Raw genomic sequence first — 17,577 nt, forward strand, 5'->3', positions numbered from 1 at the left:
AGCTTCTCCAGCAGGCTAACATCGACGTTAGCTTCTCCAGCAGGCTAACATCGACGTTAGCTTCCCCAGCAGGCTAGCATCACCTGCACATTTTGAAACGTCAGCCAGGTTATATTTGATTTAGTTAGCATTTCTTTCACAGCTAACAGACAACAAGAAAGAATATTTAGCTCATTTTGCTACCTAACAAACAACATTACATTAACTCTACTTAAAGTTTTGAGGAAAGAAAGATCACAGTTTTCCAATCTGTTCAAATAAAACATTTTACCGCTAACAGAAGTGACACAGCTCACGTATGGGGACTCTTCCTATTGGCTCGCAGACCTGGGGTCCTCAGACGTGAGGTCACGTAGACGTAAAACTCAGAACTCAAAAGCAGCAGGTGTCGCACCTGATGGTGTCAGGTGAACCCAGCAGAAGTTAGTTAACCCTCTAGATGCTGACAGATTCTCTTTCCTCTGGTGTGTGCAGACAGCGGTGGAGGTGTTCAGGAGGATGATCCTGGAGGTGGAGAAGATGGAGGCGGGTCAGCCGCAGGGTCGGACACCCTGCTCTATGATGTAGCTTCCAAAAACTCTGTGCTACTCCCCAACAACCCCAACAACCCCATCACCGTCCACTGCAGGGACTGACAGCTGACAGCAGGCAGGAGAGACCAACTCTGAAGTCCACTTACTGTTAGCCCCCATGTTAGTCCTGACATGTTGTGTTTACTCTTACTGGAGGTGAGGTTAAACCAAACTCTGTTCAAAAATCTGCACATTTAATGATGACCAGCCTATCGAAAGCTTTTAACACATGACTCTGGGGGTTTTCTGTCCATGAGCCCAAAGAAGCACAGCCAAAACCTCATGGGAGATGTAGTAGTTAAGTGCCAACAGAATAAGCACTGTTTTATCTTTGATAAAATTGCAAGATGGGCAGAAAACCTGAGGAGCATGTTTGAGCTTTTCAGAGAGAATCCATGAGACAAAAATCTCCTGCGAGCTCAGTGCTGATGTTTTCAAACTGAACTGTGAACTGTAGATTTTCAAAACATCATCAGAGACCTCGGAGGAAATTTACAGGTGTGTGGGCTCTGTTGGGAACTTAGTAGTGCATTTAAACTTTTAAAACTTCTTGCTCCATGAAAATAAACTAGAGGTCGGTAGTGAGTAGTTCTGAAAGTTGATTTTATTGAAATAAATGCATTTTTTGTGAATTACTGTTGAGCTGAATTTACCGTAAGAGCCTGAAGGTTTGTAAAAGGTGTCGTCTTTCACAAATAGTAGTATAATGGCTAATTTGCAAGTCAACACTAAATTAACAGATTTTCAAATGGGGTTTGGTGTGATGTTTGCTTTGTATCTAGGATGACCTGGCATAAAACATTTGTATGTCTCATCGGTTGAACCAGAGACCAGAACATAGTAAGATGCCAACAGGAAACACTGCATGAACAAAACATCTATTTATTATAAAAGATGAAATGATCTGAAGAAACAGTGGGAAAAAAACTATATATATTATTTTATTAAATGCAATTTCGATTCTTAGGACAAGTTCAGGGTGGGATTGGATGTTGTGATTGTATCATCAGTTAAAAAAAGGATTTTATTAAATTATTTGGCAGTTTATCACATTTTAAATTCAACATACCACATATTTACTATATCAGTTAATTAGGTTACAATAGATGCAACTGAAGCTGGTCTGTAACTCTGAAGGTGAAGACACTGTTTGCTGCATGCACACAGAGACAGAGTCGTGTGATTTCCTGTAAATGGAGAGGGGCGGAGCAACACTGACCAGGTGATCCAGGTACATGAGAACAGGGCGGGAACCTGAAGCTGAAAGTGTTCAGTTAGTTCAGACTCCATTTTGAGTCGACAGAGCAGAAGGAGGAAACTGAAGGCTGAGGCAGGGTGAGTGTTAATCCAACATTTTTATTATTTTACCGTCAAAGTCTGTGAGTCAGTTTCCTCCCTGTGGACTGTAGAGGAAAGAAACTGCTTCCTGTTGTCAGTCTTGTTTGAGACTCTTGAACAGACTTGTTTCCTAAACTCTTGTGTTCTGCGCTCACAGTCAGTGGCTGCTTTTCATTATGCTGACGTGAAGAAGAAGAAGAATGCAGAATAATACATCTGCGGTCTCTTCCTCGCGTCTTTAAGGCCGAGGATCGATCATACACTGATTGACAAACTCAATAAAACTCGTACTGCCCCGCCCACATCCAGTACGTCAACTGTGCTGCGTTCAGGGCCAGTGGGAACTTCAGATGCTTACCAATGTCACATGTATACACAGGTTTAATACACATTAAAGCTGCAGTTACCCAAGAAAACAGTGCAGATTTAAAGAAAAGTGACCAGGTGGAGTTCTGGCTGGTTTTATTATTCTGTGTGTGTTTCTTCTTGTTTGTGACTCTTGAATAAACTTGTTCCTCTTGATTCTCGTGTTCTGAGCTCACAGTCAGTGTTTCTGTTTCACCTCTCAGACTGACTGAAGGCCAGAAGATGAGTGTTTGTGTGGAGGAAGAGGAGGACAGAGCAGAGTCTCCAGGATCCAGCTGTCTGTCTCTGAAGAGTGACTGGTCCAAAGGAAAACCTCCAGACTTCAGTAATGAACCTGGACCCTCAGACACAAAGTAAGAGAACTGACACTAACTCAGTTATATGACTCATTTTCAGTTACCAGTTACTGGTTTTGTTCATTTTGTTATTAAAATTTCTCTTAAAATGTCTTTGCTACCTAAATTTGGTAAACGTTTCTTCCTCTGAGTATCTGTGACAGCTGTCAGTCACCTAGAAGAGCTGTAATCTGATCTGAGAGGACTAATGCAAACTTTTAAACCTCCTGATTATCGACAGCAGCAGCAGTTTGTGTGTTTAGAGCTTCCTAAACGGCTTTCATCAGAGAATCTATCAAGGATTCATGTGATACGAATAAAAACATCTTGGTGTTTGCAGAGTTGAGTCCAACAGACAGAGAGCAGAGTCTCCAGGATCCAGCTGTCTGTCTCTGAAGAGTGACTGGTCCAAAGATTCTCCTCCAAACTTCAGTAATGAACCTGGACCCTCAGACACAAAGTAAGAGACTGTTTTTACTGTAAACTGAGCTGATGGAAGATGAAGCATTGAGGATGAAGACTAAATGCTAAAAGATTTATATTCATGATGCGGAACTATTAGTGCAGATACTGTTTCAAACTAAGATGGATCTCATTTTATTTCTTTAGCAAAACACCTGAGAACCTCCATTTCAGAATTTACTTTTCAAGAAAACATTCATATATTTTTGCCGTCATGTTGAAGTCACTGTAAAGATTTAGAACCATTCACAATCTGAAAGAATCTGCTTCAAACATGTCATTCATTTTCTCATATTTGTCCTCAGAATATTTAGTTGTTGGCTCTTCCTCAGATCAGCTGTTATGATCCACCAGATGCTTCTTGAATCAGTTCATTATAATTGTGCAACATGTGGTGAAAAAGCATTTGTAGAAAAGCTTTGCTCAGCTTGATTAACACTTTGCTTTGAAACATTAGTAAGTGGACCTTTGAGCTCAGATTCTCTCAGCCATATATTGTTCCTGAAGGTGAAGAACAAACATCCATGGGCAGCACGTATCTAAAAGTGATCTGCGGATGAAAAAAGGGGCAGAAAATGATCAAATGCAGAATTGGACCACTTCTGTTTTTCAGAATATTTGAATTGCATTTATACCTTCATTCAATAGTTGACAGTAGAGTGAAGGGAAACAAAGGGAAGGATATACAAAAAAGGAAACTGTGTGGACCTGCGACACCACTGTTACATGCTACGTGTCTTACACTGCTGGTCTTCCACAGTTATTCAGACCACTTCTAACCTCAGTTTAAACCTAACTAACTCAAGCTAAGCTGCCCAGAGTGACTGTAAAACAGTGAAGGACATAATCAGCTGTCTTTAATGGAAGGCTTTTACTGTGAAGTAGCTGCAGGAAGTGTTGAGTTTGTATTAATAACAAACTACAGGCAGATCACTAAATGTTTAATAAGACAGTCAGATAGGAAAAGCAGTTAATTAGTGTTTCTGAAAGCAGGAGAGTTGAGATAAAAGGAACAATCATTGTCATTACAGACTGAAAGCTGAATGCAAACAGAAAAGTAACGACACTTTTACTGTTCTCTGTGAGCGTCTGAGCTTCGACACAGTGTCGTCCAAATCATTTTAGTTCTAAAGAAATGTCTTCACAGAGAGAGGAAGAGGAGTCCTGTTTCTGTGGAGGAGCAGCCGTCCTGCTGTGCTTTGTGTCAGGACGTCCTGAAGGATCCGGTCTCTACCAGCTGTGGACACTGGTTCTGCAGACGGTGCATCACCTCATACTGGGACCAGTCTGCTTCATCAGGAGACTCCTCCTGTCCCCAGTGTGGAGACAGATCCAGAACAAGACCTGGACTGCAGACAGCCCGTCAGACCAGCACTGTACAAAGTAAGACAGCACACCTGTCTGCTGATGTCGTCATGTCTGAAAACAGGACTTTCAGTTTAACTACAGGGACATTTATTTTCATAATATTGTTATGAATATCATAGATTCAAAAACACTTTTATTTATCTGTATTCTCGCTCTCTGTTCAGTCTCAGCATGTTTTTTCTTCTCTTTCAGCAGATAGTGGTCTGCAGGAGGTTTTAGATGAACATAAGATCAGTCTGAGGAGGAGATGTGAACGTGTGACTGAAGGAAGTGATGAAACAGGAAGTGGAACCCTCCTCAACAGGATCTACACTGAGCTCTACATCACAGAGGGACAGAGTGAAGAGGTTAATACCCAACATGAGGTGAGGCAGCTTGAGACAGCTTCCAAGATGGAGACCCTCCATGACACTCCAATCAAGTGCCACGACATCTTTAAAGCCTTACCCGGCCAACAGGGACACATCAGAGTCGTTCTGACGAACGGCGTCGCTGGCGTTGGAAAAACCTTCTCGGTGCAGAAGTTCACTCTGGACTGGGCAGAGGGCTTGGAAAACCAAGACGTCAGTCTGCTGATTCTGCTTTCGTTCAGGGAGCTGAACTTGATCAGAGATGAGCGGTACAGTCTTCTCGAGCTGCTCCATGTTTTCCATCCAACATTACAGAAGGTCACAGCAGAGAAGCTCGCTGTCTGGAAACTTCTGTTCATCTTTGACGGCCTGGATGAAAGCAGACTTTCACTGGATTTCCACAACAATGAGGTCGTGTCTGATGTCACACAGAAGTCATCAGTCAACGTGCTGCTGACAAACCTCATCGAGGGGAATCTGCTTCCCTCGGCTCTCGTCTGGATCACTTCCCGACCTGCAGCAGCCAATCAGATCCCTCCTTCATGTGTTGGCAGGGTAACAGAAGTACGAGGCTTCACTGACGCCCAGAAGGAGGAGTACTTCAGGAGGAGAGTCAGTGATGAAGAGCTGTCCAGCAGAATCATCTCGCACATCAAGACATCCAGGAGCCTCCACATCATGTGTCTGATCCCAGTCTTCTGCTGGATCACTGCTACAGTTCTGGAGCACATGTTGACTACAGACCAGAGAGGAGAGCTGCCCAAGACCCTGACTGACCTGTACTCACACTTCCTGCTGGTTCAGACAAAGAGGAAGAAGCAGAAGTATGATGAGGGACATGAGACGAGTCCACAGGAGCTGATGGAGGCTGACAGGAAGGTTCTTCTGAAGCTGGGGAGGCTGGCGTTTGAACATCTGGAGAAAGGAAACATCATGTTCTACCAAGAAGACCTGGAGCAGTGTGGTCTGGATGTCTCAGAGGCCTCGGTGTACTCAGGAGTTTGTACAGAGATCTTCAGAAGAGAGAGTGTGATCTTCCAGAAAACAGTCTACTGCTTTGTTCATCTGAGCGTTCAGGAGTTTCTGGCTGCCGTCTACATGTTCCACTGTTACACCAACAGGAAGACAAAGGTACTGGAGGACTTCCTGGGGAAAGACTGGAAACACAGGGGCTCATCTCTGGATGTCTTCCTGATGAGAGCCATGGAGAAATCTCTCAAAAGTAAAAATGGCCACCTGGACCTGTTTGTCCGCTTCCTTCATGGCCTCTCTCTGGAGTCCAACCAGAGACTCTTAGGAGGCCTGCTGGGTCGGACAGACAACAGTCCAGAAATCATCCAGAGAGCCATCAACAACCTGAAGGAGATGAACATGTATAAGATCTCTCCTGACAGAAGCATCAACATCTTCCACTGTCTGACGGAGATGAACGACCACTCAGTCCATCAGGAGATCCAAGAGTTCCTGAAGTCAGAGAACAGATCAAAGAAGAAACTCTCTGAGTTCCACTGCTCAGCTCTGGCCTACATGCTGCAGATGTCAGAGGAGGTTCTGGATGAGTTGGACCTGAAGAAGTACAACACATCGTTGGAGGGACAATGGAGACTGATTCCAGCTGTGAGGAACTGCAGAAAGGCTGTGTAAGTCCAGATGTGATTATCAACACTGTAAAGTAAAGCTGAAGCCATCAGTATTAGAGTAAAGATACACACTTTACACACATGCACAATATAAAACTTCCACACTATAAGTTTCCTAAACTAGTAATAAACCTGCTGATAAATAATTCTACATGTGTTAAACTACAAATGTCTAAAAATGTCAACTGTCAAGTTCATCTTCTAACTTTCTTTCTTTGGGTGATGGAGGTTTGATACAAATCCAGCAGGAAAACTCGAGGACTTCAGAGTTTGTGCAGAAAATGTTTTGACAGTCATCATTTAATCACATCAGCCTTTTTATTTTCACAGTGATACAGTGTCTGCACGATGTTTCTATAACATGTCTGTTTATTGTTCTTTTCATACACAGACACACAGACATGTGATATCTGATCAGCTGGAACTAACATCACTTGAAGTTCAAGTTTTTTCATGAAAGCGTTCATGCAGTTATTGCTATTATAATTCTTCTCTGCAGTTTCTGAGCTATTTCATATGAAGGACTGTTCTGTCTATTTTCACAGTTGAGACAGTATCTATAACTATAGTTTGATTTGAGAGGATGTGAGGGGAGGCCATCCTCCCTGTTGAAGAACAAACAGAGCATCCCCCTCTCCATCCTCATTAAACAAAAGCTGCAACTTTACATTGTTCAGTTCCAACGATGAATGTCTTTTCATGTGTTTTGCTACATTAGAAATGAGTTAGATTTACAAACAGTGAGGAAGCTCTCTCTCTCTGTCTACCTCTCTCTGGTAGGATTTGAATGGACTGGTCTGTAAACTGGTTTATTCCAAAGCTGCTTTAGTAATGTTCACTGATAGAGAGCGTTTTTTAAAGCTTGTCCCATTTTCTCACCTTCTCCATCTGGTCACCTTAATGTGAGAAATGATATCAGTTTGCAAACACAAACTGTCGGACAACGTGTTTCCTTTCTGCACCATTTCACATCAGTGACTCTAAAGGCAAGATATTTAGAGAAAATAGCAGCACACATTTCCACTGTGGTTTTCATTGAGTTAGCAGCCAGTCTTTGTGTATTTAGCAGCTGATTTCCTCAGACAGCAGCTCATTACACAGTCAGCTGCTGGGACGGCCTCCAGGTTCATTCTGCCAGTGAAGGAGAGCTCAGCAGGTTCAGTTCAGTGGAGGGATTTTTACCGTCACCAAGCTCAGAGGAGAAATTATATTGTTGTAGTCTTGTTTCCAAAACATTTACTTCAGCCAGGTGAACTCCACTTGAGAAGAAACTGTTACCCTAAAAAAAAAAAGCTGCCACCATATACGTCACCTATGCATATTTATAACACAATATAAATAATTCAAATCCTTTGCATTAAAATGAGGTTTGGGGGTTTAGTTACTCTTAAAGAAAATGTGATGTCGTCTTTCTGTTGCTTTATTCTTTTGACACGTTTTTATTGTTTCTGTCTATGTTCATTTGTCGACTATGTTTTTGCGTCTTTTAATGTTACTTTAACTTTGGCTTGCTCTTGTTTTGTACTTTATAAGTGCTAAATAAATAAAGTTGTTATTATTAAATGAATTTAATGTGATGATGAAAAGCAGATGGGGTGACCTAATAAGATTCATTAAAGATGAAGAGGAGGGCTTCCTTGTTTAGGTAGGCAGTTCTGTTTCGCCCCTTGAACTGATTTTTAGGGGCATTTACTAAACACTGAAATAATTATTACATTATATTGTCAAATAAACACTCAATTTGTGGCACAAATACAAAGCACAGAGCAGCTTCTGAGCAGGTTAACAAGGGGGACGGCTTTAAAACCTACAGTGACTTTACAGCTCATTGAACATCGCGTTAAAATAAAGTTTAACAAACACAAAGCACAGCACACTGTTCATCAAAATATGACACGTTTACATTGCAGTCATTTGACACTTTTGTCTAAAGCTGCAATTTGGGCTTTCTGATGTTACTCAAGGACACTTTGACATGTGGACAGGAGGAGCTCAAGTTTCAAACCACAAACCTTGTGATCAATAAAGTGTCAGATTTTATTATACTTAAGTTTTATATTCTCCATCATCACAGACTTTCTGGCTGTGAACTCTCAGAGACTCACTGTGAAGTCGTGGCCTCAGCTCTGAAGTCCAACCCCTCCCATCTGAGAGAGCTGGACCTGAGTTACAACAAGCTGCAGGGTTCAGGAGTGAAGCTGCTGTCTGCTGGACTGGAGAGCCCACACTGTAGACTGGAGACTCTGAGGTCAGTTCATGTATTTTGCCCTTGTCCAGTGTATATCTACTAAATTTGAATCCATGACAGAAGTTTTAAATTTCCTTCAGTTCTCGTTTTCTGGGTTTGTCTGAGCTCAGATCACAACAGATATTTTTAAAAGTTTGTCAGTCTGAACAGTTTGGCTCCAAATTTAGTCTGTACTCAATCTGGGTTGGTGTTATTAAGGAAACTGTGGGATTTATCCTTCAGTGTGCTGCGAAATTAAATCAAGATTTGTATTTTGTTACATGTGAGACACATCTATATATAAAAAAATAAAAGATCAACACATTTTCAGGAATAATGTCTTTTTATACATAACCTTCAGAACACAGTATTTTACAGGAACGTCTACATTTATACATAAAGCCCCTCTCTCTCACATACAGACACAAACACACTCTAAAACTCACATACAGGAGCACAGAGACAGAGAAAGGTGTTTGAAGCATCGTGTCTGATCCGTCACCAACGACACTTCAACATGTAACGATGCTTCCTGTCAGAAAATGATGTCACCTTGTGTTCCGACTCCACCAGTAAACAGGAGCATGAATAATACACGATATTTGTACGGGAAGGTACTAGGTTACATTTAAGATGAAGAGAACATGCCTCTCACTTTGCTCAGTGCTCCTTTGATCCAGTTATAAAGATGATTGAGGATGAAGCTCACAGTCAGTCAGCTGTGTGTTGATGGAGATGCCACAACATTCATACAACTATTCATGTCAACACAGATCAATAACATGCTGCTGATCTCAGTCAAGTCTGGAATGGTTTTCAGACATGTTGTTACTTTTGAAAATTCATAACTATTTTATGAAAAATACTAAGATGTTTTCTGTGGAGTTCCAAAATGGCCAATGTGAAATAAATAAGACTGTATGAAATAATAAACAAATAAATAAATAATACTATAAGTAAAAACAAAACTTTACAAACCTCTTTAACATCTGTCCCTGCACTTCTGATGTTCTCATTTCAAACCACAGATTTAGACTATTCTCATCACCACTGCTGACATTTGGATGATGTCTGCAGAAGGCTGACATGATGATGATCCACAATAACACAATGACAAAGTCACTCTACTCATTTTAGGGAGAAGCTCATTGATTAGGACAGAGTGATGTTGAGCTACACATTTCAAACCTGAACACATCTGATCGGATTATTAATGGATTTTTATCTCCATCATTTATTCTTTATTCAGATTGAGGGGCTGCAGTTTGTCAGAGATCAGCTGTGCTTCTCTGGTCTCAGCTCTGAAGTCCAACCCCTCCCATCTGAGAGAGCTGGACCTGAGTAACAACTAGCTGCAGGATTCAGGAGTGAAGCTGCTGTGTGGTTTTCTGGAGAGTCCACACTGCAGACTGGAGACTCTGAGGTCAGTTCACTGACTCTGTTACTATTGTAGATCTTGTGTTTAATTAACATTTGAACCTAGTTTATGTTCATACATAACTTACATCCATAAAGTTGTAAATGTCCTTTTGTCCACATTTTCATGTTTCTTGTACTGAATTTAGTCTGCAGTCACAAAAGACTTGTGTTAAAGAAACTGTAGAAAATGTCCTCTGTTAGCTGTTGAAGTAAATTAATGTGTATAATTTTTAGTTAAAGGTCACATCTGTATACAGAAGATCCTCTGAACTAATATTTGTTTTAAAGTAATTAAGTTTAGTTGCTGAAGTAGAAATATTTCTTTGATTTCTGTTAACATTAATGTGTTTTCATAAATAATGTCTGATAATTGATATTGATCCTTCAGAACACACACACACACACACACACACACACACACACACACACACACACACACACACACAGATCAAAGCATATTTCTAAATGCAGCTGTTTAAAGCATAAATATAGTTTTTCTGCTGTAATTCCAGACCTGACTGAGATCAGCAGCATGTTATTGATCTGTGTTGACATGAATAGGTGTATGAATGTTGTGCTGACATGATGATGATCCACAATAACACAATGACAAAGTCACTCTACTCATTTTAGGGAGAAGCTCATTGATTAGGACAGAGTGATGTTGAGCTACACATTTCAAACCTGAACACATCTGATCGGATTATTAATGGATTTTTATCTCCATCATTTATTCTTTATTCAGATTGAGTGGCTGCAGTTTGTCAGAGATCAGCTGTGCTTCTCTGGCCTCAGCTCTGAAGTCCAACCCCTCCCATCTGAGAGAGCTGGACCTGAGTGACAACAACAAGCTGCAGGATTCAGGAGTGAAGCTGCTGTCTGCTGGACTGGAGAGTCCACACTGCAGACTGGAGACTCTGAGGTCAGACACCATTTTTTACTTCTGTGCTGAGATTAATATGATGTGAAAGTTGTGGTGACACTAAACTGCAGACATAAGGCTGATATTAGACTGATCCACACTGAGTATCTTAATGCTGAAGTCTGTTTTCTTCTTCAGTGGTTTAGTCCATTGACTGTGGCAGAGCAATGTTGAGCTACACATTTAAAACCTGAATATAACAAGAAAAATCTCCACTGGATAATTCACTCTGAACCTCTTAAACTCTTGATTTTCATCTCAAATGTCACCTTAAGGGTTTTTTAAATAAAATAAAAACATGCATAAATACAAAGAATAAATAAATAATCTCTGTTTCAACTGTCAGACAATAACAAATATATTCAGTATTTCTTTTTCCAACATGTTTATGAAGCTATATGATGCTTATACTGACTGAAGAGTTTAAACTGAGGAAGCTTTGATTTTATGACTCCACTGTTCCTAAAAGAAATGTTGTAGATGTCTTTTGTTCACATTTCTGACATATTTGGCATCTTTGGAAACTTTGGGATCTTGAGTCGAATCTTAAATCAGTTTCTGTGGGTTTTTATTTGTGTTTGGCTGCACAACATGAGTTTGTATAGATGGAGCCACTGGTGGAGCTGGCAGAGGTTAAGAGGTGAAGTCACTACGTCTTTATTGAAGCAGCAGCACGAAGTCATTAATATTAATGAGAGCTCTTTTTCACTTTTTGTATTTTACAGTTTTGAACCTGCAGCCTGTTGGGTTCAGGTGTTTGGAGTTTCCATTTTCTAAACTTCTACTTTCTAAACCTTCTTCAGCTCTGAACAGATTATTAAACACTGAATGATTTCAAAGCAGTCTTCTAAACATTGTCTTCTAAAGTTACATCATTTATTCTTTATTCAGATTGAGGAAGTGCAGGTTGTCAGAGACCAGCTGTGCTTCTCTGGACTACCTCAGCTCTGAAGTCCAATTCTTTATTCCCTGAGGAGCCCATCTGTCAGAGATCAGAGAGCTGGACCTGAAGTCCAACCCCTCCCATCTGACAACAGCAAGCTGCAGGATTCAGTAGTGAAGCTGCTGTCTGCTGGACTGGAGAGTCCACACTGCAGACTGGAGACTCTGAGGTCAGACACCATTTTTTACTTCTGTGCTGAGATTAATATGATGTGAAAGTTGTGGTGACACTAAACTGCAGACATAAGGCTGATATTAGACTGATCCACACTGAGTATCTTAATGCTGAAGTCTGTTTTCTTCTTCAGTGGTTTAGTCCTTTGACTGTGGCAGAGCAATGTTGAGCTACACATTTAAAACCTGAATATAACAAGAAAAATCTCCACTGGATAATTCACTCTGAACCTCTTAAACTCTTGATTTTCATCTTATATTCAACATAATGTTTTTTAAAAACTAAATGATAATAAAAAATGAAAAAATAACAATAAATAAATAATCTGTTTCAACTCAGCTCCAGATTATTAAACACTGAATGATTTCAAGCAGGAACATTGTCTTCTAAAGTTACATCATTTATTCTTTATTCAGATTGAGTGGCTGCTGGTTGTCAGAGATCAGCTGTGCTTCTCTGGCCTCAGCTCTGAAGTCCAACCCCTCCCATCTGAGAGAGCTGGACCTGAGTGACAATGAGCTGCAGGATTCAGGAGTGAAGCTGCTGTCTGCTGTCCTGGAGAGTCCACACTGCAGACTGGAGACTCTGAGGTCAGTTCACTGACTCTGTTACTATTTATCTTGTGTTTAATTAACATTTGAATTGTAGATCTAACACATAAAGACTTGTGTTAAAAAGAAACTGTTAGAAAATGTCCCCTGTTAGCTGTTGAAGTAAATTAAAGTGTATAATTTTTAGTTAAAGGTCACATCTGTATACAGAAGATCCTCTGAACTAATATTTGTTTTAAATGAATTAAGTTTAGTTGCTGAAGTAGAAATATTTCTTTGATTTCTGTTAACGTCAGTGTGTTTTCATAAATAATGTCTGATCATTGATATTGATCCTTCAGAACACACACACACACACACACACACACACACACACACACACACACAGATCAAAGCATATTTCTAAATGCAGCTGTTTAAAGCATAAATATAGTTTTTCTGCTGTAATTCCAGACCTGACTGAGATCAGCAGCATGTTATTGATCTGTGTTGACATGAATAGGTGTATGAATGTTGTGCTGACATGATGATGATCCACAATAACACAATGACAAAGTCACTCTACTCATTTTAGGGAGAAGCTCATTGATTAGGACAGAGTGATGTTGAGCTACACATTTCAAACCTGAACACATCTGATCGGATTATTAATGGATTTTTATCTCCATCATTTATTCTTTATTCAGATTGAGTTTCTGCAGTTTGTCAGAGATCAGCTGTGCTTCTCTGGTCTCAGCTCTGAAGTCCAACCCCTCCCATCTGAGAGAGCTGGACCTGAGTGACAACAACGAGCTGCAGGATTCAGGAGTGAAGCTGCTGTCTGCTGGACTGGAGAGTCCACACTGCAGACTGGAGACTCTGAGGTCAGTTCACTGACTCTGTTACTATTGTAGATCTGATATGTTTAATTAACATTTGAACCTAATTTATGTAAGTTACATCCATAAAGTTGTAAATTTGTTTTAGTTCATATTTTCATGTTTCTTGTACTGAATTTAGTCACAAAAGACAGTTTCTTAAAGAAACTGTAGAAAATGTCCACTGTTAAGACCTTTAAACAGCAACACGAATAAACGGCACAAAACTGAGAATAATTTGGATGTGAATTTTGACTATTCACATCAAGCGCGACGAGATTTTGCAAAGAAATTATTATGATTCTAAAATAAGGATATGATTCTAAAAAACAATTTTCAAACACTTTGTTTTGTCAATGTGATTTTTCCGGATTAATACAGAATAGCAGATTTTCCGACCTGAAAACGTGACCCACGTGAATCATGCAGATGCAGATCCGTTAAAACTATGTTATGGTCGCGCTAGCTTCTCCGTCCTCTCCTCCACGTGTTTGACCGAGGGCGGGCTCAGCTCCTACACACAGCGGACAGCAGAGCAGAGCGGCCGCGGTGGAGACAGTGAACCAGGTGAAGTGAAGGGAACGTACTGGAGTTGATAACAACTCGAGGAAAAAGCAGAAAAGCCATTTTTCCACCTGCTTTGTCCACAGTTGTTGTTACAACCACAGCGCGCTTATTAAGCTAATAGCTAAGTGTTCCGAACAAGCTTCAAAGAGGTCAAAGTTCATTAATGTAAAGCAGGATGTTGCTGCTGCAGCTGGTTGAGCTGGAGCTCATGTTGAACCGGTTTGTATCGGACTGCAGCTGATGATGCTTTTCATTCTGGATCCATCTGCTGATTCTTTTCTCCATCCATCGATCGATCGTTCGGTTTGGAAAACTCGTGAAAACGGTGAGAAACGCCGTCACGACGACCCAGAGCCCAAAGCGACGCCTTCACCGTGTCGTCGTGTCCGACCGACAGTCCAAAGCTCGACGTTATTAACAAACATTACAGTTATTACAGTCATTCAGAGGAAAAGCAGCAGATCTGCACATCTGAGGAGCTGCAGCCAGGAAGGGATTTACAGGAAAAATGACTTCAAACATCAAAACAGCTGCTGATTAATTTTCTGTCAATCGACTGATTGATTAATCGACTAATCGTACAAACAGTTGGGTAGTTTAATTTATAACAAATCTTTTTTTTTTTCAATATAGTTTTTCTGCTGTAATTCCAGACCTGACTGAGATCAGCAGCATGTTATTGATCTGTGTTGACATGAATAGGTGTATGAATGTTGTGCTGACATGATGATGATCCACAATAACACAATGACAAAGTCACTCTACTCATTTTAGGGAGAAGCTCATTGATTAGGACAGAGTGATGTTGAGCTACACATTTCAAACCTGAACACATCTGATCGGATTATTAATGGATTTTTATCTCCATCATTTATTCTTCATTCAGATTGAGGAACTGCAGTTTGTCAGAGATCAGCTGTGCTTCTCTTGCCTCAGCTCTGAAGTCCACCCCTCCCATCTGAGAGAGCTGGACCTGAGTGACAGCGACCTGCAGGATTCAGGAGTGAAGTGGTGCTGTCTGTGTGATCTTGTGGAGAGTCCACACTGCAGACTGGAGACTCTGAGGTCAGTAGAGGGCTGGAGTCAGTCCATGCTGCTTTCAGCAGTATTGTACTAAACACAGTTAGTATCAAAGCAAAGATCCAGTATTTCCTGTAAACCTCCGACCTTCTCAGTGGCTGCTTTCCTCAGTGAAGCTGTGAGAGGAGGATGGTGACGGGCTTCAGGATTGGACAGAGAGACAGAGAGAGAGAACAGTCAGCCAATCAGATGAGCCAGAAGCTCGTTGTGATCATGTGTCTGAGTCGATGTGAAGACGACTGTTGTTGCTGTGTTCATGTCTACAGGAAATAAAGCTGGATTCCAGCTGGCAGCATTACAACATGTACAGAGACAGTGTCCTCGTTCATCAGACTGTCGTAGCATCAAATCTGATCTCAAAGTGTTTGTTCTCTCATTTCAACACTAAACAACTGATCAGTTCATCTTTGTCACAGCTCTGAGATCAGTCTGACTGAAGCCTGCAGATCACTGGCTCTTATTTCAAAGAACCATCGTTACATTTAGTCACCATGTGGTCTTTCTGCAGACCAGAACCTCTGCTGAAGTCCAGTAATCACAGCTGATGTTTAGCTGTTCAGTCTTTGAACATGTAGGACCTTTAACATCATATATATATCTGTCCATTTGTCTTTTGTTGTGTCCAAATGTTTTTATAACAGACTCCATATTCACACATTTGTCATGTAATATTTCAGAAGTAGATGAAATATTCAGACGTGACTGAGACGCTGGTTTTTAACAGCTCTGAGCGCTAACAGCAGTAAATCCATCATTAAAGTGAGCAGTGAACATCTCTCTGTTTCTGCAGTCATGATGCGTTCAGGGACTCTCAGCACTTTATTTCCACTGTGTGCTTCAGTGAAATCTGCAGAGTAAACAGACTCGATGCCCAAAGTCTCTGCAGGTGTGTGAGCTTCCAGCTCAGTGTGTTCACTCCAACACGTTAACATGAGCGCTGAAAGGAAGCTGGCTGCGCTACACAGCCGCTCCACTTCTGGTCTGAACAGGACTGAGGTCCCTGCTGGTCTTTATACTGGATGTGCTGCTTCACTGACTGACAGCTGATGGAGGGAGTCTCTGTAAACACTGATTTATCACTTCTGCTGTCTGTCTTCTCTCATCAGATGGAAGTGGTCAGAAAGGTGGTGGTGTTGAGAGGACCAGCTGTGTCCTGATGATCCAGAGGTTGAAGCAGCAGCTGGTGTGTGGAGAGGCTCTGACTGGGCCATGTTACTGGGAGGTGGAGTGGAGAGGAGAGCTGACGGAGGAATCACAACAAGTGCAGATGAGTCTCAGTGCTGCAGTCTGAACTGCTCTGAGATCAGCTCCACTGTCAGACACAAAGGCAAGTCCACCATCGTCCCTGTGTGTTCCTCTGGATGTGGCAGAGTATCGTCAGTGTATCTGGACTCTCTGCTGCTGCTCTGTCCTTCTACACCGTCTCTGCAGACACACTGAGACTCCTCCACTCCTTCTGCTCCACCTCCTCCACCTGGACCTGGACCTGGACCTGAGTCTGGATTTGTTTTTTTCTTTCTGTTTGATTCATTCAGATATTCTGAACCCAAAGTGCCTCTGCAGCTTCCTTCTGTTTAAAACAGCATAACTTTACATTTACAGTCATTTAAATTGCAAACGGGCTGTTTAAATGACTGTGAACTAGGGTAAAGTCTGTGGTTATTACTGTATTTGTGTCGCACTGCAATGATGGAGACCTGCTGTTGATTTTCACATTATGATGTTTCTTGGAGCTTGATGAATGCAGAAGTCTGCAACGAAGTTTAAGTATCTTTCTCATCAGTGTGAGATTATATTTCTGTATACTTGTCTGTTCATGTTCTTATTCCATATGAATCTATCATTTTATTTTGTAACAGATTGCATTATTTGCAGTAGCAACACTAATGAAAGTATTAGAAAGGGGAAAACCTTAACATCACTTTCTCTAAATGTCACATGTTTAAAATAATTAGACAACACAGGCTGTAATTAGAAGAATCCTATTTATATAGCACTTATCAAAACAAAGTACAAAGTGCTTCACAACAAGAAAAATAAAATAACACAGTGAATGACGAAATATAAAGAAATAAAACACATGAAATACAGAAAAGCAATAAAATAAACAGTAAAATAAACAGCCAGTTCACGTAAAATCAGGATATGCTTTCAGATAAAAATGTGTTTTGAGACGAGATTTAAACGAAGACACTGACTCAGAAAACCTAATTTCTTCGGGCAAGTTGTTCCAGAGCCTCGGGGCCCTGATAGCAAAAGCTCTGTCCCCCTTAGTTTTCATCCTGGACTCAGGAACAGACAGGATACCCTGCCCGAAGATCTCAAACTACGTGAAGGTTCATAAGGGATTACAAGGTCTAAAATATAATCTGGGGCCAGGCCATGAAGAGCCTTAAAAGTAATCAA

At 41.0% G+C, this 17,577-nt stretch overlaps 1 protein-coding gene, 1 long non-coding RNA gene and 1 pseudogene across 2 annotated transcripts; all 3 read left to right on the plus strand.

The window, feature by feature from the left end:
- Positions 1-471: 471 nt before the first annotated feature.
- On the plus strand, positions 472-1,268 carry LOC122872739 (GTP-binding protein Rheb-like; the record flags this gene model as incomplete). Its single annotated transcript, XM_044188780.1, is given in 1 exon segment — positions 472-1,268. A coding segment is annotated over 1 exon segment (96 nt), but the record flags the coding sequence as incomplete, so codon positions are not given.
- Positions 1,269-1,845: 577 nt separating this feature from the next.
- On the plus strand, positions 1,846-15,100 carry LOC122872741 (annotated as a pseudogene).
- An 8-nt stretch (positions 15,101-15,108) lies between these two features.
- On the plus strand, positions 15,109-16,982 carry LOC122872740. Its single transcript, XR_006377272.1, has 2 exons — positions 15,109-15,156; positions 16,278-16,982. It is a non-coding gene; the product is annotated as an uncharacterized LOC122872740 (long non-coding RNA).
- The last annotated feature ends 595 nt before the right edge of the window (positions 16,983-17,577 follow it).

The sequence above is a fragment of the Siniperca chuatsi genome, unplaced genomic scaffold (genome assembly GCF_020085105.1).
Source record: "Siniperca chuatsi isolate FFG_IHB_CAS unplaced genomic scaffold, ASM2008510v1 Contig00100, whole genome shotgun sequence".
Taxonomy (NCBI): Eukaryota; Metazoa; Chordata; class Actinopteri; order Centrarchiformes; family Sinipercidae; genus Siniperca; species Siniperca chuatsi.